The sequence below is a fragment of the Tamandua tetradactyla genome, chromosome 14, assembly GCF_023851605.1.
Source record: "Tamandua tetradactyla isolate mTamTet1 chromosome 14, mTamTet1.pri, whole genome shotgun sequence".
In the NCBI taxonomy this organism is placed as follows: Eukaryota; Metazoa; Chordata; class Mammalia; order Pilosa; family Myrmecophagidae; genus Tamandua; species Tamandua tetradactyla.
This window is the reverse complement of record NC_135340.1, coordinates 17093005-17115676: the sequence shown is the minus strand read 5'-3', so window position 1 is coordinate 17115676 and position 22672 is coordinate 17093005. Positions and strand designations below refer to the sequence as shown.

Genomic DNA, 22672 nt, shown 5'->3' with positions numbered 1-22672 from the left:
TCCCTAAAAAAAAAAAAAAGAAAAGAAAAGAAACACGAGTGTGGGGTGAAAATATGGGTGTTTACAACTCAAAAGTTAGCAATGTAAAATGTGACTGCCTACAGATTACAAAAGCTTGGACTTTCCTTCTGTCCACTCCCTTTTCTTTTCTCTTGAAAGAAAAACTTACCTGGTAGGAAGTATTAGTCAAGATGGAAATGTTCATCAGCATAAATTCCAACTTTATACTCTCTAAGCATGAAAGAAATAGAAATGTCTCCAGGGCAGGTAGGGCCATTTGAAAGTTCTCCATGAACTTATGAAAAGACATAGGCTTCAGTTTTCTTAAGGGTTTGGAAATGAATCCATTACATTAAAATGACTCTTAGTAGCAAAAGCAAGTAATGATTTGCATTATAAGCTAATAAAATAAAACAGCATATTTGTACAATAAGGCCTTTCTTTATTCACTTTTGTAGAGATTCTCTCCCATCCCTGCTTAAATGAACTTGGAAGATTTCGCCATTCAGTATTGCTTAAATTATAAGGCAAAAATCTGTCATCTGGTTTTTAAATAGTTTTCCCCTTTGGTAATGTAGATGACTAATGCCCATCTCCATTTTTTAAGAATACACTAATGTAATGATAGTATAATTTGGGGGGAAATTTGAATTAGTTTTTTTATAAAAAAAATCTCACATCTCTCCTGGCATATTAGAAATACAATATTATTCTGAAAATATACTTTGCTGGTCTCTCTGAACACTCATACTTCAATGAATTGTGCTTTTCTCTTCTGTTCAAAAAAGGGCTATGAAACCTCTCTCACAATCAAATTCCCTGGAGAAAACTTCATTGAGAAGTCAGCTTACTTCTCATGGTTCCTACCAGTAAAAGTTATGGCTTTGCCTTCAGCAATGATATATCATTCTAGGTCTAAAATCCACTCTTAAGGTAAGAGTATGAGAAAACTATCAATATAGGGAACCCAGGAAATCTTGCTTCACCCTGATGATTCTTTTATGCTATACTCCTAGGTTTCGACATCATCAAAAAAAGAACATTAATATACGACAGAGGTATTTTGCTTTTACAATGTGCCATATACCTACCCATCTGTTTCCATTTGAGGTAGGAGTAAAATACTTATACATAATTTCAAGTTCATGTTTCTCTGAAAGCTACATGCCTAAATCTTGTTGACTTAGCAATGGTTTCTCTATTAAAGCAAATGCTAAAACCAGAAGTGAAAATCCTCCAAGATTTTGTTCAAAGCTATTGATTACTTTTACAACTACTACCCTTAAAAGGCCACGCTTCTTGATTTTGCTCCCGGTTCATAATGAGAATCTACTTGTAGCAGTGGCAGTTTTCAAAACAGGGGCTATCAGGTAACACACCTACAACACACTTTCTGAGGAAACAGCCTGGAGGCTCCTGTGGGTAAGCCACTCCCTGTCACTTCCCTCCCTGCTCTTCAAGTTGTATATGCTTAAATCTCCAGGAGGAACTCCTCCCAATGATTTATACCACATCTGGGGTGGGGTGGGGGTCAGAAACGGGCTAATGGCAGATTTACCTACTGTCACTGAAGCTTTCCTGATACCTTCTAGATGCCACCACAGCATTACAGGAGGGCTTCACTCCGCTCCTTGTCTGCTGGCAGCTAAGTGGGAATACAGGACAGCTGCCAGAAAGGTAGGTAGTCAACCTGCTCAGCCTTCATCATGCCTGCCAGATTTTTACTAACAGAAGTAGGGTCAAGTAAGTGAAATCACAAACTGAGGTGAGTATTCTGAGAATGCAAAGGCAGTTAATGTCCTTCCAAGCCTCAGATGGCTGGCAAACCTTGGCAGAGTAAACTCTGATTTGTAGTACCTGACCCTTCCGCTGTGGCTGTTCTCTGTGTATTCACTAGAAACATATTTACAGGATCTCTCTATTAGCTGAGGTGCCTTGTGTGTGATTACTCAATTGTATAGTTACATTAGGGTTTTGATGCAGTTCCTTTTAAAAGGAACTATATGCACATAGGACTGGTTCAAAGCAGGGATCCTGAGCCAATAGATCAAGATTTCTCCCAGCAGATCTCAAAGAGATTACCGCATACCCAACCCCAACCAATCACGAGAAAAAAGCTCTCTCATTTATTCCCTTGAGCCCTTAAGAATTCTTAATAGAGTTCAGAATAACCTGCTATAAGAATTATCAAAGGTGGGCCTGTTTTAAAGAGTCCCATAGACTGGGAGAAGGATCAAAGGAGAAGGAGGAGTTATAGCAGAGAAGATAGGATTTAACAAACCATTATATCTGCTGAATCACTATAATGATGTTTCTTCTAGCCTCCAGTATTTTGGAGCAACTAGAAGGAAAAATGCGAAATACTAGAGGGGCAGCCATAACAAACTCCGAAACCTGTTCTGTGCCTACTTGATGAAGCATACTTTGAAAATTGCTTCTTTTTTCTTTCCTTTGTATATATGTCATACTTGACAATAAAAAAAATTTTTTAAGTGGACCTGTTTAAAATAGACGCCACCTGACAATATACTGGAAGAGCATGTCACCTGTTAATATTGCACTATATTTACGTAGTATTTAGTCTCAACAAAAGTATTCTCCTCACTTAAAAATTTTTGGTTACCGACGCAGTTTGCACGATGACTTTCCTTCATTCTTATGGAATCAAAGATAAAAATTTTAAATGTCTAGAGACAAGTGAAAAATGAGAGAGCTGCTGTTAAGGTTATTGGGTAAAAGTACCGTCCCATTTCTCCCCTCTCAAAGAAAAAAAAAGTGATATTGAAATCCTCCGGGTCAGAAAATTCATTTTGTTTACAATCTAGGTTGACTTTAACGTTATTATTAACTGCTAAAAGTGAAGCGATGACTTAGGGAACCGAATCAAACACACTAGGAGCAAATAAATGGTCACGATTCAAAATGAAAAAAAAACAAAATAAAACCACAATAACCCAAAGCCATTGACATGTCTCCCAAACGAGACATGTCGAGGAAATCGAAGTGACCACGTCGCACCAGATAAATAAACGAAGACGATAAAGTCGCCTCAGATGAAGACATGCTACTAAGGAAAGCCGACGACAGCAACCCCAGGCGCCCCTGGGGCCCTGCGGGGTGAACGGTGTCCTGGGAATTGCAGGGCTCCTGATCCCCTGGCGGGACGCGCGCCCAGAGGCCTGCGCTTTAGGCCGCGGGGGCCCGGCGAGGAGAGGCGAGGGGCCAGCCCGGGAGCCTGGAAGATCGTGGGACCAGGATCCCGCGGTCCCCAGGTCCTCCGCGCTGTCCTGGCAGAGACGCAGGAAAAGCCGGCGGAGCGGAGGCGGACACTCTGCGCGCCGAAGACCCGTCGAGGCCCGGTAGTCCGACCCCGAGGCTAGTTCCGCTAGCGCGTGGGTGCCCTGCCCGCGCCGCCTCCGCGGTACCGAGGGCCCCCCGCGCCGCGGGCGCGGGGCCGCGCGGCGGGCGGGGGCGGGGGCGGGGACGCGGGGACCCGGGGACGCGGGGCCTGCAGCGGGCGCTCCACTCTGCCGCGGAAAGAAAGTGGCCGACCCGACGGCCTCTGTCTTGGCGCCCCGCAGGAACCGCCCTGGGGGTAGGGAGAACCCCGGCAACCAGGGATCGGAGAGGCTTTGGCGGGGTCTTAGGGGGACGCCCGGAGCTTGGGCGCCCCTTGCAGCTGGGAGCATTCTCCACGCGATTCTTTCCCCGCGACCCTGCGAAGTCAACCCTGCGAAGATGTTCGAGATATTAGGGAGCAACGGGTGAAAGAAAGGAGAGTTATTTTAAATGGGGGGGGGGGTGGGGGGCGGGGGCCGAGGAGTAAAGAGTAGGAGGAAACCACGAGTAAAGAAATTCCCGTGACCACAAAATCCGTTGCTAAAATGTCCTGAGGTTTTATGCTTGGAGATTTCACTTTAAACGTTGAGGGGAAAAAATTATGCCACTACTTTTAATTGAAATAAACAAAGTGCAACAAATCCTAACTCAAATATGATTGCAGTGAGATTAGGGTCTAATTGCTTAGGGTTCAGGTGGAATCTGCGGACTAAATCCTACAGGGCCAATCTGAATTTCACAATCGTTGTGTCAAAAGGAGAGCGATGAGAGCCCACACGCTTCCTAACAAGTCATTTTTAACAGTTACAAGCTTCGCACAAAGACCACACAGGGCGTCTAAGAGATGCAAATTTAATCCCTGGTCATTCTACGGGCCTTCAACAAAGATGTGCTAAACCCTAATAGAAAAGAAATCAGTTCTCTGTCACCAGCCCCTGGCAAAATCTATTAGAGAATGGACAGAGCCGCTTCTACTGCAGTTGCTGCAAAGGTTAAGGACAAGTACAAATAAGAGGGACCCAGTTTTGTTTTCCGTGTGAAATATCGGGAGAAGCTAACCCCAAATGAGTGACGGGATTCGATCCGTGGCTTCGCATTCATTTGAATGCTAGAAAAAAGTAAACGCACGCATTAATACTTTTGAAGACTCCGTTTCTGAATTTAGGAGCGATGCGACAAAGTTTCCCCAAAGATCGAAATCTGTGCCTCCGAAATTATCGAAGAACATAACCGGGAAGGGAGGGCGAGCGCTCGGGTCGCCGAGGGAGGACGCTGTCGCTCCCGGCTCTGGGCTTGCAGACCCCGGCCTCGAGCTCCGCAGGACCCGCGAGCGTGGGGAAGCGGCCGGGCCCCCTCCGCGCCGCGGCGCCTCCACGTTCTCGGGAAAAGCCCCGACGGCGGGGCCGCCACCGAGCGGGGAATCCCGGTGCGGGCCGCCCGGGCTCCTGGGACCCGCGGGCGGGTGAGGGCGGGTGCGGGCGGGTGCGGGCGGCCCTTCTCGCGCCCAGACGCCCCGGCGAGCGCTCGGGCACTGGGCCGGGACCTCGATCCCCAGCCAGGCCGGGCGTGCGGCGGGAGCGCGGGGTTGGGCCTCCCGGGCCGTGTCAACCGTGCACCTCTGCGGTCACCGCCCTCCGGGATCCTCACGGACACGGCGTCATGCCGGGGCATCAAAAGGGTTAATGTCCTACAGCTAAAATATAACACTCACTGGTGTGGGACCCTTAAAAAGGGAAGAGGCCCTGGACCCTGGCCCCTGGGGAAGCTCCCGCGACGGGTCGATGGCGTTTAGTTGGGGCGGGGGTGGGTGAGCAGGGAGACTCCCGGATCCTCCCTGCAGGGCAGCGGCCCCGGCGGCCCGGCGAGCCCCGGCCTCCTCTCGGGGGGCCATCGCGGGTCTGGGAGATCGTGAGCGCCCGGGGGAGCCGGGCTGGCCCCGGCTGGGGATTGGAAGTGGGGGAAGGGTGGTGGGAGGGGGAGGGGGAGACGCGTCCGGGTCCCGGGAGGTAGCGGGACGCGGAGCTGCCGGGTCTTCCGTGGCGCCTGCGGGCGGCGCGTGGGGGTCGCACCCGCCGCACCCGGGTACGGGGAAGGACTCGCCCCTTCCGGACCTGCCTTTCCATCCAGGCAAACGCTTCAGAACCCAAAGGTGAAGGCCGTAGGGGCGGGTTTGCCTCCGAATCCCAGCGGAAGAGCCCGGCCATTTGCCTAGGTTGCTAGGGCGCCCCCCACGTGGCGCCTCAAACAGACCGCGCTCGGAGGGACGAAAGGGGGCGCTGCTCACTCGACAGCATCGGAAAAGGCCGAGGAGCTCCCCTTTTCCTAAAGTATCTTCTCCCAACTGCAGAGAGGAAGGGAGGGGCACATGTGCGAAAGAAGTTCGGTCTGTTTCCACGGATGTTTCCAGAAGCCACTATTTCTCTTCTCCGTTGCTGCGCCCTCTGCCCCAGGTACCCATGAATTTGTTCCTTGTCTGGGTGCAGAGCCCGGAGCTGGCTTGCCCAGAGATAGAGGCAGGGGGTTGGGAGTCGAATCCCCGTCCTTGGCACACTCAGTTCCAAAGTCCCTTAATTTCCTCCGGCTGACTGGTCCCCACTCTTAAAGCCTGGCAGAAGGGAAGACAGAGGTGTCTAGATTTTCCCCTCGCTCAGGGCAAGACCATCGTACGCACTATCTACTTTCTCGTCGTTCCACTCTATGCTTGTCCGTGCCACGGGTGCACCTTAGGTCGAGGTTGTATTCGTTCTGATATTAATTGAATTTCTCCAGACTGCAGCTTCTCTTTACTTCTATCATTTTTTTTTTCTTGGTAGTTCTCTGAAATGTTGACCTTGACTATTCTCTGGGCGTCTTACCCACCCACCCCCACCCCCACCCCAACTGCCCTCCCATATGGGCTTTACTTGCTTTCATTCTTTAGGGCTTATCCCATCCATTTTATCTGTTTTTCCTTTTAGTGCTGATATTAGGAAAATGATAGCAAATTGTCTATGAAGTAAGACTGCAGCTATGAGGCTGGAATAGGACACGGAAGCAAGTACAGCACAGGCATTGAAATGAAGAACGGATAATGGGAAAGGGTGAGGAAACAAGTGAAAAGCAGATAATGAAGTCACACCAGGCTATAAATATAATAACAAACTGCTCCTGCGGGTGATCTTAGGGTCCTAATGAGGGCTTTCCGTGTCTGCCTTGGGGCAGGGAGGGTGGTTCCCTGAAGAAGGTTTTTTTTCCGTGCCTGGAATGCACCTAAAGACCTCACCCTGCAATCCTGAGCACGTGGATGCAGGCAGGCCCAGGATGATGTGAAAGGATCAGCACAAATCAACCACAACTGGTAAAAATGCCCACCACTCTGCTTGCCCTGTGGTCACTATAGCTCTGTGGGGTTGCCAAGTGGCAGAAATTGCAGCCCTGGGAGCCTGCTCTGGTTCTCTGCTGCTTCTAAGGCAAGTTTCTGTACATCTCTCTCTGTCCATCCAGCCAAGCCTAAGCTGGGGCATTAGTGTCAGGGGAGCTCTCTCTCCTTTCTCCCAGGAGATTTAGTTCTGCTGGTCCTGGCTGTGAGTGGCGACGCCCCCATCCCTTTTGGTTAATGCCTTGGGACCACTCTTGTCTATCCACAGCTTGGGTTCTAGAGAAAAAAAAGTCCAGGGAGGTTAGACCCTGGGGAGGGAGGAGTATGTGTAGGGAGGGGGAATAAGTGCCTTTAGTTTTGTGTGGTCTCTATAATTTGGCTCCATGGGCAGGCACCAGGAATTGAACCCACGTCTCTGGCATGGCAGCCGAGAACTCTGCCTGCTGAGCCACCATGGCCTGCCCTCTTGCTGGCTTTTAGGATGAGGTTTCCAGAAAAGCAAGAAAGCAGGGCCAGGAGCTGTGCAGAATCTGCCTCCCAACATGCACACACACACACACACACATGCCATCTATTGGTTCTCCAGGCTTCACATAGGCCAAAATATTTTGCTAGGACATCCAGAAACACAAGCTTTTCTAAAAGGACCAATTTGACAAAGTTAACACGTTAGCCCCTTTTCAAATAAAAATGGAATCCGCATTAAACACGAGCTGTTATTAGATTGACTTTCGGCCTATTAGAAAGTTCGTTAGCTGTTAGTATCTGGACAGAACCTCGCCTTTTCCTTAGGAAAAACTCATCAGGGAAACAGCAGCAGTTCACGGGTTTGTTTGGTTTTGTCTTTCAAAGAAAGACTGTGCTTCAGGATCTTCAAAACGCGACAATTTCAAGTTAAAGTTTGCATCATCATCGCGACCCAGCGAACCTATGTATTCGGCTTTCGGAATCCACGGGGATCTTTACTCCTCACCCCAGACTTCCCGGTGTGGGCTCCAGAAGGGATCGCGGGCCCCGGGCCAGCAAGCAGCGCCGAGCCCAGGCCGTTCCGGGCGCGGGCGCGGGCGCGGAGCTGAACGCAGCGTCACCGGCCGGAGTCCGGGCGGGGAGAGCAGGAGCTGCGAGCCGGGCAGGAAGCAGGCTCTAGGCTGCTGGCTGGGCGGGGGGCCGGGGCCGGGCCGGGGGCGCCGCGGGCTGGGGAGGGGCGCTCGTGAGGCCTGGACCTGAGCGGTGGAGGGGAGGCCGCGGGCAGCTGCTCTTCTTGGCCCTGGAAACCAAAACTTTCCACCATGAGGGACCATAAAATAGGCCGAGATTTCAAGTGCCCGCACTTCCAGCAGAGATCCCTGACAGCCAGTTCGGAGCCGCGGGGCTGCAAGGCCCGGGTCTCTGGCGGCGCAGCTGGGCGGCCGCTGGGCTGACCCCGGGGCTCCGCGCGCTCCGCGCGCCCAGCGCACTCCCCGCCCCGGAGCCCAGCGGACGTCCTGCTCGCCCCGCAGCGCCGGGCCGGGCTTCGCCGTCCCGGGTGGCTAATTTTAGCTCTGGGCCACCCGTTCTGGTGGCTCTTCCTTGAAGAACAAGTTCAAATTTGCCATCAAATCCTTTACCCAGTAAGTATTTGTTAAATGACCGTTACCCCGCACAGAGGAGAAGCACGATCTACACGGTTTCTCTGTCACCGTTCTTGCCGGTTTTTATTTTATTTTTACAAAACCAGTCCTGGAGTCTCACTATAGCTCAAAGTTCTTCCTTTCTAAGCAGTTCGGTTATATATTCAATAGGAATATTCGATTAAAAGCACATCGGGATTAAAGATTGATCCACAAGGTCTGAGGCTGGAAGAAAATATTTAGTGCTTGTCTACAGATTCTGTCACCCATCATCTGCTCGGAATGCGCTCAGTATCTTTCAGCGTGTCCGGCTCTTATGATTGCAAATGGCCCTGTTTTCAAATGGAAATAAGACTTGCAAACTGATTATGTGTATTGAATCGGAATCACTCACTAGATCCTCTTGTTTAAAATGTATTGAAAAAAGGATGATGGCTGCAGACCTCTGTAACCAGCTCCCTCTCTTCTCAGGGAGGCCGATCTATTTTGCAACTTTTTGCCATTTGAGCACGTTCCAGCCAGATAATTACGTTTCCATTGTGTTACCAGCCCCACGCTCAGACGTGGTACAGCACCTCCCAGCCATCTCCCCGGACCTCCCCACTAGCATCACCCCTCAAACACTACATACACCCCACGTTGCACCCACCCCTCCCCAATTACTTTGACCCAAAGACCTATATAAGCAGTAAAACTCAGCTGCACACAAACACCAGCAGAACCTACTGAGCTCTCACGAGACGCAGGTCTTCCTTTTCCTTTCCCTCTCCTCCCCTCCCCCCCCCCCAGGTCCCTTCTCTCTTTTCCTCTCCTTTCTTTCCAACGAACAGGGTTACATACGCACAAATTCCCAATTTCCACATCCATGTTTAGAATTTTCAAAAACTACTTGTGTGGCATTGTAATTATTAGAAAACATTGCATGCAGAAAGGTTAATATTAACTCTTGAGAATATGTGAAGGTACTTGTTTTCTTCAATAATTCTCAAAGGGTTTCTCTTTCCTCCTATCCAGTGTTAGATTATGGCTGTGGGTGGGTTGGCTGTTTGTTAAATGATATTCCTAGGAAGTTCCCAGGTTTGATTTCAGCATGATGCCAAAGTACTTGGACTTGTAGGGAGATATCTGAGTTTAAGTGCTGTGTGAGTTGTAGGTTTGATACATTGCAGCACTTCCAAGGTTTATTGCACCTCAGGAGTCCTTCCAGGAAGGGGTAATGGACATTTCAGTTAATATAGCAGGTTGGTGGGTAGTAATGAACTAGCTACAACTTCAGTCTGCCCTGACTGGAGGCGGAGTTGAATGCTTTGTGTGCGCCTGTGGCGCAAGAGCTGCAGTATTTTCTTAGGCAGACTCAGAAGGGAAGGAAGGAGCCTAACTGCCCACCCCTACACATCCCCCCTCACCCCCGCCCTTGTCCTCATCCAGGACTTGCAGACGGCTAGGCACCTTCGAGTGGCCAAGCGGGGAAAGAGGTTTAATCCCCTAGGATTGCAGACTCTGAAAAAGCCTACCACTGCAATCTGTTTGGAAAACTGGTGCTCTGGGGGTGGGGGTGGGGGTGCGGGTCTGAGAGGACCCTAACTGTGCGGGGTTAGCGCTACACACAGACCCAAGCAGATTCGTTAAACCACTGATCCGATCTCCTGGGTTAGGGCAGAGCGTGCAGCCAGCTCGGGGGAACCAGGTCTCGGTCCTCTTCGTGTCATTACGGTAATTCCCAGGTTTACATCTGCGCGCGCGCGCACTCAGCCGGGTATGTGCGGGAGAGCTCAGGTAAATCAGTCACGCCGGGCCAAATAAGCCCTTGTTTTCCCAGAGCTTTAGATATCTTGAAGCAGCAGCATTGGGAGGGAGGATGCGAGGCAAAGGTGGAAGCAGCGCCCTTCTGTGTGATTTTCCGTATAATGGCTCCAGGGCAAGGCAAGTGGGGAAGGGTGCCCAAGGACACTTTTCATATCATGACATCTCTGATTTTGTAGCAATGACATTACCAACACTCTTCAAAAACCCTATACATGTAATTTAAAACACTTCGCCAACAGTCTGGTGTTACCGACTGTGTATTCTAGCAAAGACAGAGTTGCCCTGAAATGTATGAAATGAGGGGAGAGTAAGAAAAGTTTGCTCTTCTCTTATCCGACTACACTCTGACCTGTCCGCTTATTTCCACTACTCCGTGAAGGCGGAGATAGTGATGATGAATAAGGAGCAGAAACATTTCCACTTACTTTTTGTTGTTAGCTTGGCAGTAGGGTTCATACTAAGAATTTCTGTTGATATGGCAAATGACAATTTTTGTCATAGACTGCCTCAAGAAATAACATCCACAGCTATGTGTCTCAGTACCAAGCACAATTTGTTTAAGAAAAAAAATTAATATTTCCCACAACATAATTTGTTCTCCAGAATTCCACATGGCAAAATATTAAATATTCCAATTTAAAGTAAGCTGAACTAAAGAAAAAAAAGTTTATTTGATTTTTAAGGGAAACCTAGTTTGATGAAACATCTTATTTGGGGTAATAAATGCATTCAACTTCTTTGCATCTAACATATGCTATAAGTTTCCCTACTAGGATATTTTTATAGTAAAACTTTTCTTTTTAAATATTTTATAAAAGTAGATATCCAACATAAATACATACTGTGTATGAAATACTTATATGATTATATTTCTAGACATACATACAGGGATCTGTATTCAACCAGTTATACCTACACACAGAGTAAGCAGAATCAGATGTGAATTTTATGGTGGTAGAAAGACTCTTCTTTAACAAGATCTATTGCCTGCAATATTTTTGTTTATGTTTATGCAGAGCACTAATTGTATCAACTCAGATTGCAGTATCCTGCAAACAACTAAAAAAGAAAAGCCGGAAGAGGGATTGAAACCTCACAGTTTGCTATAGTTCTTAACAGCAAAGATAATACATGTGTAGGAAACAGAGCAAATGGGCAACACTGACCAGCGAGGAGAAGGGCAGTGCCTAGATGCCTTCCACACTGGGCATTAGGTCACTATCAGAGAGAAATGCAGCCGGTCACTTCAGTGTGGCTTCGGATGAGGCAGAAGCTGTGCTGCCAAGTTGCTGAGGCTGCTTCCCCTCCTTGCCTCTGAGAATCAGCAAGAAAAGTTCAAAAACTCAACTTTATGGGGTGGGGGGTTGCACATACAGGCTCTGGCCCTTACCTTCGATAAAATATATGCTTTCCTTTATCCCTGCCCATGCACAATTCTCCCTGCTTCTTGGGTGGAAAACTCTCTGGAGAAAGTGACTGCATACAGGACACTTTCCGCTGGTAGAAAAGACTCCAGAAACCTTTCTGTGCTCCAAGTGAGATAGAAGCTAATATCGAAGCCCACAGAGGGGTAGCGAGAAACAGCAGGAACACAACTGCACGATTGCACAACCCCAAACACCTGCCAGGAAGGCATGGGGTGGACCAGAGGAAGGAGCTGTTTGTTCTACGTCTTGTAACAGCAACCCAGTTGAGTAGGGAAAGTATTCAGCCCCATCCTTCCTCATACCCACGCCTGTCACTTTCATTCCATTCTAAAAGAATGAAACAAACAAACAAGGAAACCATTCCTAAGAGCTATGTCATCTCAGATTCACATTTTTCCGCACAGGTTTTCTGGTTCTCCACAAATAAGTATCGCCTGCTCATTCTGCTCAGTTGCTCTAATAATTGGCGGAGGGGGAGCCATGTCCAGAGAGATGGGAGAAGCCGATCAGAATTCAAGACAGCTTCGCACAACTCTCTTGTTTATAGAAAATGAATTTCTGCCTGGCTTGCTTTTAGTTCAGGAAAGGGGTCAGTCTTTATCAGCACAGTTCACACAGACCCTGGATTTTTTTTTTTCCCTTATCTTAAATTGACCTGCTTTTAAGATAAAGACATAATAGAGAAAGCATTGACCTTACCTGGTCCCTAATGAGTTGGAAGTCAGAAGACCCCGTTCTCATTTCCTCCTATCTCGGATCGCCTGAGAAGCAACTCGTACTACCTTTGGTGCACTGGCGCCTGGAGACGGCCCCTTCCGGGCTCTCCTCCGCGAGCCGGCGCGCGCGGCCGCTGGACGGCCTGGCAATTCTCCACTGGGGGCCTCAAAATGCGAGCCCCCGATGCCAGACCCTGCGCGGTCACGGAGGCTCCCTAAGCCCTGCCTCAGGAGGTTTGCAAATCCTTCGCAGGCTCCCGAACAAGTCTTCCCCGTTGCAAGGCCAGGCCCTAAGCAGTGAGAAGGAGAGCCGCCTGGTGCGGGGCCCTCGGGCTGGATCGCGCGGGCCCCTCCCGCACCCCCAGGAGTCTGCGTCCCGGGGCGTTTCTCCCGGAGTCAGCCTGGGCCTGGCTCGGATTTCACCCGCGGGCGCGTGCTAACCCCCACCCCGCCGGCCCCTCTTCCGGAGCCGCTGTCTCCACTGCCGCGCATTCCCTGACGCTCCGCACACCCCACCCCGCCTCCTGGCCTTGAGGACCCCAGCTGGGTTCGCTTTGCCCCGGTGGGGGTGGCCGCCGACCGGACCCTTCCCTTCTGCCCACAGCATCTCTCCAGGGCCCTTCTCGCCTCCCCTGAGCCTCGCCCAGGCCCTGCCCGACAGCCGAGAGGGCTGCTTCCCAGGCTGCTTCTCCGGCTGGGGTAGGGGCGGGGAGCGCTTTGGGATGCTAAACATCCAACAAGCCAAGACTGGGGTTTCAGGCCCCAAGCCACTAGAGCCGTTCTTCAGGGCTCTCGACAAAGTCCTCGTGTTTACTCGGAGGGTGGGGGTGGGGGTGGGGGTGGGGGTGGGAGAGGAGGCAGGAGGCAAGAGGATGCCGCTGGCAAAACCTCCCCGGCTCCCCTCCGCGGTCGGGGCCCAGGGCTGGGGTGGGATGGGGGGGGGGGGGCGAGGGCGCTCAGCTTCGAGGGGAGCTCGGAGCCAGCTGCGCGGCCCCCACCCGTAGGAAGTCTTCGGCTCCTCCGGGCCCCGCAGCGTCCGGGCCTTCCCAGAGGCTGGATCCCCCCAGAGGAAGCCAAACCCTCCCCGGGGCCGAGCGCCTGCAGGACCCCGGAGGAGAGCGACGGCCGGCTCCCCAGGGGCTCGCAGGGTGAAGGGGCCGAGCGGCGCAGGCTGCCCGACCCGCTGGGGCTGCGCCCAGTGCGTACCTATTTCTCCAACCAGACGTTTCGGATTGCTTCCCAGGGCCGCTTCCCGCAGCTGCGACAAGCGCTCCCGGCCCGGAGCGCGAGCGGGGAACCCCGCGTGATTGATGGGACGCGGCCGGGGCACTGATTGTCTCGGTCCCATCCGCAGACCCTACCGAATTCACCTTTCCCCGGGACGAGTAAACAGACTTCAAACTGAGCCGACTTCAGAGAGCGGGGCGAAGAATGTATTTGATGGACACTCCATCCAGTGCACGGGTGATAAGACCAGGGTGGCACAGCACCCCCCCCCCAAAAAAAATTGACTGTCAAGGGTCTGCTCCAAATCCGGGGGGAGAGGGGAGAGGCAGCCGCCGCGGCCACAGCCGGGCACCGCCACTGCGCTCCCGGCCATGTTTGCTTTGGTCTGGCGGTGGGGGTGGGAGTGGGGGTGGGGGTGGGGGACAGGTTGAGCGAAGCTCCCACCTCGACAGAACTGGCCTCTTAGAACCAAACAGCGGCTGCGGTACCCACCTCTTCCTGCCCAGTTCGGGCTTGAGCTGGGTCCTAGGCTGCTTACACCCCCTGTCCCCGGACCACGGCTGCCCCCTCCAACTCAAGTCTTCCAAGTTTCCGGTTTGTTTGCTTGCTTGCTTTCCAAAATGAGAGGCCTGCTGAGATTTCTGTGAACACAACCAACCCTCTCAGAATCTCCCAGTCCTCTCTCCATTTTGGAAGCCTCATCTCAGCAGCCACAGCCCCAGGGTTCTGGGGTAGAAAGTCCATCTAATCCCCCCAGGCCTAATTGCACCTCTGGAGAGAAGTGCCCGGGAAGCCAACCCGGAGGGCTGCTGGATAGGGAGCAAGGCCCTGGGCCAGTCGATCTCTCTTACAAGCTCCCGGAGGAGGTGGGGTGGGGGAGAGATTGGAAGATGAAGGAAATGAAGAAGGAGCAAAAGGCTGAAAGTGCGAGTCAAAGAATGAAAAAGTTGAAAGTGTAGGTGAGAAGTGAACACATGCCAAATATGAATATTTCCCCCTCAACCGAACTCTTCCAAGTCCTTAAAGAAAAAGTGCAGGGAGAGGCATCAATCTACAACCGATTTGACCGCCTTTCCTCAAGGGCTGCATCACCGGTGCCTTAGGAGCGCCAACGAGCTAAAAGGCAGCAGCCCTTATAGGAATTATGATTTCTCTCTGTCCACTACCACTCAGTGTGCGCGCGCGCGCACACACACACACACACACACACACACACAGAGCTTTGCCCTATAACTCTAAGAGTTCCCTAACCTTTCTCCACCTCACCCTACCCCCACAGATCTGGGCGCCGAGGAGACAAGGAAATTAGGGGGTTGGAAGAAAGGGATCAAAGATGATATTTTGTCGGGGAGAGGAAGGATGTAGAGAAGACAGGTGGGGGATTGAGGGCAGGAGAAAGATTCGTTATTAAAAAGATGTAGGAGCCCAGAGATGGGAACCCCTGGAACAAAAAGAGAAACCTCAGCGCCCCAAATCCTGCCGGGTGCTTTCCCCTGCCCGAGGCTTAGACACCACCAAGGCCTCAGTGAGCTCGAAAAGATGGGGGTCCTCAGCCTGGGCCTGTGAGGAAATGGCTCTTTTAGAGCAGAAACAAAACCCAGTAACGACTTTCCCATCAGCTTTGGAAAACAGCCTCTCACCAAATTGTAACTGAGAAGGGGCTCCGCAGTGTATTAGAAGTAAAGGGGGCACTCGTTCAGTAAAAATTCAGAGTTATTTAGAACGGGGTCCCGATCCACTATTTAAAAATGTTGGTTCAGCTGTGTAAGATCACAGCAGATACTTTTGAGGTTTCTAAAAACAAACTTGACTCTGAAAGCAGTTTTTGGTCTTTCTCTCTCTCTCTCTGCCCCCCTCCCCCTTTCCCCTCACTTTCCTGGTGGAAGTAGTTCACTTTTCTCTTCCTTACTCATGAGTCCTAAGACTGGGCAATTGAGCTAGCTTCCACTCAATTATGAGGAAAAAAAAATTCCCTCTCCCCGAGCAAGGACCCTGAGCCCAGCCTCCTTTCTTGGCTCCAGATCCTTTGCGCCCCTAAATAATTTGGGTCCCATGGAGCCAACTATGAGGGCCCCAAACCAAACCAAAACAAAAGCCATTTAAAACCAACTCAAAACCAAACAAAGAGGAGGGTTTTTAATCAGAAAAAGAATCTTTTAAATTTGTATAATTTATTAGAAGCTTCTGAGGAACTATATTTAAGCCAAATATCTACATAAGTTACAACAAAAAAGAGAGGGAGAGAGAAAGAGAGAGACTGACGCAGCAAATACCAAACTGACAAATAATATACACAGATTTGTCAATGCCCATAAAAAATGTGAGGGGCTGGGGCAGGGGACTGTGTTTCTTTCTTTCTTTTTTTTTCTTTTTACAACAAAATGTACAGATTACTAAAAACTATGCTTTTTAGTCCAACTTTTGACTGTGTTTTACAGCTACAGGTTCACATCAAACAAGACAATTCTCGCCGGGGCCACGGAGACCCGGCCGAGCTGGGCGGCCAGAAGGCGCCGGTAACGGGCGCGCTCTTTTGTGTCAGTGACGAATGGGTTCTATGGAAGAGTCTTTCCTCTCTGCAGCCCCCGCCCTCTCTTCGAAAGAAATCCTGGTATTTACAATCGAGTCCGCTTTGCTGGCAGAGTGCACCAAGAGTGAAGTTTGCGATCTTTCGAGTCCAGAGCCCTGTGAAGTAGGGCCTTCTCCAAACTGCGCCCCGCCCGGGCGTGGGAAACCCATTAGAATCACCTAAGAGACACCCCCAAAGCTGTTCTCTTTATGTCCTTCTCTGTTTTACAGACTCCTTAAAGAATTGGATTCGCTTGGTTGCCTACTATTTTCTTTAGGAAAAAAAAAATCCCACAAAATTGAGAAAAGAAAGACGCCCAGCAGTTTGGCTTTTGTGTTCTTCCTTGTTCTAAACGGGGATAGGTTTTTTAAGAAAAGTCGAAGCACTTGGAGCAGCGGAAGGAGGGTGATCTGGATGGTGGGGGGGATGGGGAGAGGCGACGCGGCGGGCTGGGCTAGGACCGGCCGGGCGTCCTCTCACCAGGTCCGACCATATAGCAAGGTGGAGCAGGACATGGTGCCGTAGTCCGAGCCCGAGGAGTTCAGGTGGGACAGGCTGGAGACCTGGCCCTGCAGTGCCGCGGGGCTGGCGGCGTGGTGCGCCAGGTCCGGAGACTGGCCCGCGCTGCCCGGCTGGTGGCCTGGGTGTGCGCCCAGGCCCGGGCCACCGCTGCCCACCGAGATGGCCGCCGCCGCCGCCTGCGCCGCCTGCGCCTGTTGCTGCGCCTGCTGCTGCGCGTGGCCCTGCAGGGTGGCGGCGCCCGGCGCGGGAGCACCCGCCTGGCACGGTTTGCCGTCTTTCACCAGGACCGGCACAGCCACGCGGCGCGGCGACTGCTGCTGCGCTTGCTGCTGCTGCGGGCACCCGGCGCCCCCGCCGCCTCCACCGCCGCCGCCGCTGTCCTGCTGCAGCTGTTGCTGTGCCGCCTTGTCCTTGGCCTGGCGCTTCATCTTGTAGCGGTGGTTCTGAAACCAGATCTTGACTTGCGTGGGCGTCAGGTGGATCATGCTGGCCAGGTGTTCACGCTCGGGCGCAGACAGGTACTTCTGTTGCTTGAAGCGTCGCTCCAGCTCGTACACCTGAGCCTGGGAGAAGAGCACCCGGCGCTTCCGGCGCGGCGCGCTCGGCAGCGGGGCCATATTCTTGCTCACATCCCCCAGCGAACCCAGGCCGCCCATGCCGCTCATGTTCATGCCGCTCGCCGGGCCCATGAAGCGGGAGACTGTAAGCGACAAACGCAGAGCGTCGGCCGGGGCCGGGCCGGGCTAGGCCACTTCGGCCTTCCGCACCCTTGGCCCGCCTGGCCCGCCCCGACGGCTCCTTCCTCACCCAGGCCGCCTCGCGGTCCACCCAGAATGGTCCAGCCGCCCGGCGTGGCCAGCGCCTGCCCGAGGTCGTGCCGTCGAGGGACTTACAGGAGAGCCTCCCCCTGCCCCTAGCCCCGGCCTGGGTGACTCTCCCTTGGTCTTGGTGTTCGACCCCCCCAAAAAAACGCAGTGGGAGAAGGCCGCTCCTGGCCTTTCGTTCCTAGCCTGGGCGGGAGGTGCGGGTATAGCTGGCCAGAGGCCGCGAACTGGTCCCAGGACGGGAACCGAGGGCCGAGGATAGACCACAAATGTGGGAGTTTCGAAGAGGGGAGTATTAACTCCCGAAAGCTCGAACCCCTAGACATTTTGTCTCTTGGCCACACTCTCCTGTGGGCCGCAGTGTGGCCACCTGCTCGGCCCATTTCGAGCCCCCTCCCTCCCAGCAGGGTGGCCTCCCGCCCGGCCAGGCCGCGCCTCTTCGCGCTCTGCTCGCCGCCTCTCCCTTAGCTCGCAGGGCGCCTCCCTGGGCGATCCGAGGGCTCCCGCGCAGAGCGGAGCTGCCGGCGGGTCGCGCCTGGGAGATGCCGAATACTAGCACCTGCCCGCAAGACCCCAGGCCCACCAAGTGCCGCTTCCTGGGTCCCCAGCCCGGCCACGGGGAAGAATCCCCTGCTACCGCGCCGGCCTCCCTGGCGCCGCTGCCCGGCAGCCCACCCCGATGTCCAGCGCGCAGCCGGCTGGCGCCGCGCCTTCCCGCCGACTGTCCCGGTGCCCCGCGCGCTCGGCCCGCGGCCCCGCGGTGGGGCGGCCTCACTTACTGGCGGGGAAGCGGGGATCTGGGTTCGCGCCGTACCATCCGGGGCCCGAGGCGCTGTTCCGCATGGTGTCCTGGTACGGCGGCAGCTCGCTCATGTTGCCCAAGTTGCCGTTGCAGTAGCCCCCCACGGCGGAGTGCGAGAGCTGGGGCACCCCCGCCGCCGTCATGTGGTAGGCGGCGGTGACGGCGCCGTGGTGTCCCACGGCGTGCTGCTGCATGGCCGCGGCCGGCGGCGCCGCCTGGCCCTGCCTGTACGCCGCCAGCGGAGCCCCGAGGCCGCCGCCCTCCATGCCCACTTTCTTGTAGCTTTCCTCCAGGGGACTCAAGATGTCAGACACTGAGAACGGAGTCGTGTGCTTTGGACTCATCGACATGATTCGGCGGCGGCTGGAGGAGGAAGGAAGAGGAGGAAAAAAAAGGGAGAGGGGGAAGGCGAAGCCTCGCTGCTTTTTTTTTTTCTCCCTTTGCCAAATATTCTGGTGTTACCTTAACGCCGATCTTGTTGGGTGTACACGTAACCGAGTGGACCGAGTCCGCCTTAATTGGCTTGAGTGGAGGCTCGGGGGCTGCCTAGCGTTTGTTTTAGCCCGGCGCCAGGTTTTAGGCAGCCACCAGAGGCGGGGCGTAAGCGCTAAAGCAACAAGACAATAGAAGCCTACATCTTGCCCGAGATAATTAGCTTACATGCTGATGACAAGGTAAACACCTTTAAGTTTCATTTATCAGGATTTTAGGTCTCAGAGAGCGAGCGAGAGAGAGAGAGAGAGAGAGAGAGAGAGAGAGAGAGAGGCAGAGTCGCGACCCAAAGCACTGCTTTCCTCCTCCCCTGGGGACCCCCACCCCATTTTTTTGTGGGGTGCCGGCTGCGCGCTGGGGGAAGTGGGGGAGGGGAAGGAGGAGGGACCGGAGAGCGGGGAGGGCAGGGGCTGGGGTGGGGAGTAGCCGAGGAGGAGGGATGATGGGGAGGAAGGAAGGTGAATGCTGCTTTGCAACCAACTTGCAGAGTTACAAAGTGGAAACCACTTTCCAATTCGGCCGGGGATCCCCGGGCGGGCGGGAACAGGTATTTTAGGGGGAGGGGGCCGAGGGACAGGGTGGGGGTTTCACCTGAGCCTGCCGGGACTGCTCCTCCCTCCCGCCGCGGCCTCCCAGCCCCGCGCCTTCCCACTGCCTCCGGACCACATCGGGCTTCACGGCGCGGAGCCCCAGTTGCCACCAAATGAGGCGAGCAAGTCTAGGGACGAAACCTGGGGCCGCACTGTTGGTCTGCGTGTCTGTCAGTCTGTCGGCCTCTTCTGCCGCCGTCAGAGGGACACCCCCTCTGCTCCCCGCCCCCTTTCCCCCTACCCGAGAGAATCTCCGCTGGCGGAGGGGGCGCTAAGCAGGGGAGCGGCTGCCTCTGGGAGGCTGTCCCGGGTCCCCGCGTGCCCCCCCCGCCCCACCAGATCAGGGGCTTCTCCCCGGACCAGGGCCCCCGCATCACGCCATCCCCGCCCCCCCAACAACAAACACCACGCGGCGCACTCTCCCCACCCCCACACTCGGCCGAGGCAAGCACACACACCGCTGGCCGCCAGCGCTGGCGAGACTGGAAGATACTAGCAGGAGAGGCTATCACTGAGGTTGCCCCACCTCGAACAAACCTGGTGTCCCCGACCCTCGCCCATCGCCCGGACTCGCGGGGTTCTGGGGCTGGAGTTGACTTTCCCAGCACATCACAGCCCCAGCACCCGAGCCCGGGGTGTGTTTCCCTCGGGTGCTTCAGGGAGGGCGCGGACAGAGAGCAAAGCGAGCCCTCGCCCGCCTGTTGCGGCGCGGAACTGAGCCTGGGCACCCGCGGGGGCCGCGGGCGGGGCGGGGGCGAGTCCCCAGGCGCCCGCAGCCGGGTGGGGGGGAGGCTGGGCTGGGGCGCGCCTCCGCCCGGAGCTCAGCCATGCAAAAGTGCACTTGCTTCCCCGGGAATAACCAAATATCTTTGTTTAAAGTGGCGGCGTAAATGGCCTGTCGCTTTGTGGCCACGGTGGATATTAGTAGATGAGGATCATTCTGCTTCAATTGGGCACCTCTCATCCGGCGAGCAAGAAACTGCTTAGGAGGAAGTGGGTTTCCTTTCTGAGCGTTCACAGGCTTCAAGTGTGAGCCCCGCGCCTTGAGGGTCCTTGGGCTACTGGCAAGGGGGAGTTGTGGGCTGCTCTGCTCGTGCGGGGCCGGGGGCGTCCGCCGCTGGGCTCTGACCAGGCCCCGGCCTGCAACAGACGGAACCACCAAGCGGGGCCCTGCTGCGGCCCAGATCCTGAGACCCACCCTGCCTGTTTCTCCCCTTGGATTTAAAATTTTTGTTGAATGTTCTCTGGCTATACTAGCCTCTCTCCGCCCTAGGTAGGGACTGGGAGGGCAGATCTCTCCATGGCCCGGCAGGGACCTCCAAGCCACTGCCCGGACGCGTCAAGGAGGCTTCTTGCATCTGGTTTTTGTTTTCACATTTCTTTTCCCTTCCTTGTAGAGAAGGAGCTCCCGAGGAGAAGCAGGCGGGTTTGGACAATTTAATTCAGCAGGTTAGACGCCTTTTTCCTTAGTAGCAATTACAGTGGAGAAAGTTGTTTTATTTATGTTTTAAGATTTCAATATCTCTCCTTGAGGAGTGCTTCACAGTCTCTCAACTTAAAGCCAATTTTTTTTCCCCTAAAGATTCGTTTCCCTACTATCTGCGTCTCTCACCAGGAGAGAGAAACCGGGTCCCCCCCCCCCCCCCCCCCCCGGCTCCCCAAGGCTTGCGCATAAGCCGGCGTTTCGACGCGGCCCGGAGGCCGCTGTGCTGCTGGGGCCGTCAGCCTTGGGACTGCGCTCCCCTAGGCGCTGGCTGGCGGAGCCGCGGAAGACACACAGCCGGCTCTCGGCCCTTCCTTCCGAGGGGCTTCTCTGGGGGGCGCTCTCAGGTCGGCTTAGGCCGCATCAATTGCGCTTTGGTCAGGTGTCAGAGTCTAGCGAGCAAAGAGAGAACCCGACACCATGCTGACCCGAGCAGCCAAGGAGAGCAGGCGGAGCTGAGTACAGACCGTGTACGTCTGCAGGGGCAGCCCACACCCCGGACGTGCGCCCCGCGTGGGGTCTTAATGGAAAGGCTGGGTGGCTTTCCCAGGCAGCAGTCCTCTTGCTCTATCCTTCACCATTATTTCACACCAGTGGAAAAGTGTAAGAAACACCAAGGATAGAGCGGTTCTCTCCCAGTCTCAATGACATTTAAAAATACAGATCAAGGTTTTTCGTGAGACGCAAATAAGATCGAACATATGAAGATGTTCTGCAATTTTTTAAGCTTAGCGTCGGCAATCGAGATTTCTGTAGTTATTATCAACATCCTCCCCTCATTAGGGCCCGGGATCTGAGTGAAGGAATGAGGTGGGTTAATGTGCCACTGTCCCTGGTCTTCGTTGCTCCGCCGCTTTCTGGCCCAGCAACAGGCCCAGGCGCACGTGGCTGGCAGCTCTCTGGTTCTGGGCTCCCGGCAGGAGCGAGCAGCGGGGCCCGCAGCTCCCGAGATCCCAAGACGTGCACGCGGAGCCACGCAGCAAGCGGGGGTTCCCGATGCGGGGAGAGAGCTGGAGCGCACTCCAGGGAGGTGGGCAGCTACTCCTGAGCCACCTTCTTCACGCCACCAGGACAGTGCTGGTGGCACCCTCCCCCTGGCAGGCGCTTCTGGCGCGGGCCCCAGCCCCAACTCCCGCGTGGACCTCTCCAGGACCTTTGCAGCACCTTGCGGCCCGGGCCTGCGGTGCCCCTTCTACCCCTGCACTTTCAGGTACACAGCGCTCCGCGGCCTTTCCCAGGGTCACTGCACTGCCAAGAATAAGCTCAAAGACTGGGCTTCTTGTAGGGAAAAGATGGATATAGGTATTTCAGAGCTCGTCCAAGTGAAGGCCTTAAGAGACCCTCTCTGGCCCCAACACCTCTTCCTGATCTAAGGGTGTCCTTATTTCCGTCGCCCAGCCCCCCCCCCCCCAATTCATCTTCAACTGCATCGACGGGGGCGTTTCTCCAGAAGGAACGTGAGAACCCGAGCCTACCCTGCGGTGCCCGGGCTGGCTTTCGGCATCTTTCTTTATTCCGCAGTTATGTCGCTCCTGGGGTGGGGGTAGGGGTAGGGGTGGGGGTGGGAGCGCGGGGCCGGGGCACGGCAGGACCTAGCGCTGGCCTCTTGCGGCGGAGCTGGCGCTGGCGCCGCCGCCCCCTCAGACCCCAGCCACTCTCCCGCTTCGCTGGCGGCGGTTCCCACAGAATCCAGGAGCCGCGGGGGCGCGGGCCTGTGCTCCCCACCCGCATGGCCGAAGGCAAACTCCCTTCTCTCCTTCCAGCGGCACTTCTTTGAGAATCTAGAACCGAAGGCTAAGACAGTAGGCTGACCCGGTGGGGGACAAAGTGGGGAAAGCCTGTTTTCTTTCCTTTTGGTGCACTTTCTAAGTCTTTTCAGGACCCTCCACACTTCTCCTAGGGCTCTG

General features: G+C 54.3%; 1 protein-coding gene and 1 long non-coding RNA gene across 4 annotated transcripts in view; both read right to left on the bottom strand.

Moving 5' to 3' along the window:
- LOC143655633 (uncharacterized) overlaps positions 1-13038 on the bottom strand; it is a 39402-nt gene extending 26364 nt beyond the window's left edge. Inside the window, exon 1 of the long non-coding RNA XR_013162196.1 lies at positions 12240-13038. This is a non-coding gene — a long non-coding RNA (uncharacterized LOC143655633). The remainder of the gene's footprint in view (positions 1-12239) is intronic.
- A 991-nt stretch (positions 13039-14029) lies between these two features.
- NKX2-1 (NK2 homeobox 1) lies at positions 14030-19977 on the bottom strand. Of its 3 annotated transcripts, none has more exons than XM_077126927.1 (3): positions 19820-19977; positions 18178-18563; positions 14030-17274 (listed from the first exon to the last, which is right to left on the bottom strand). In XM_077126927.1, exons 2-3 carry the CDS (start codon positions 18548-18550, stop codon positions 16529-16531), a joined length of 1119 nt encoding a protein of 372 aa, XP_076983042.1. In that variant the 5' UTR covers positions 18551-18563; positions 19820-19977; the 3' UTR covers positions 14030-16528. The 3 variants fall into 3 exon arrangements, with proteins under 3 accessions (XP_076983042.1, XP_076983041.1, XP_076983043.1); XM_077126926.1 differs by lacking the exon at positions 19820-19977 and adding an exon at positions 19284-19562; XM_077126928.1 differs by lacking the exon at positions 19820-19977 and adding an exon at positions 18663-19125.
- Between the last annotated feature and the right edge of the window lie 2695 nt (positions 19978-22672).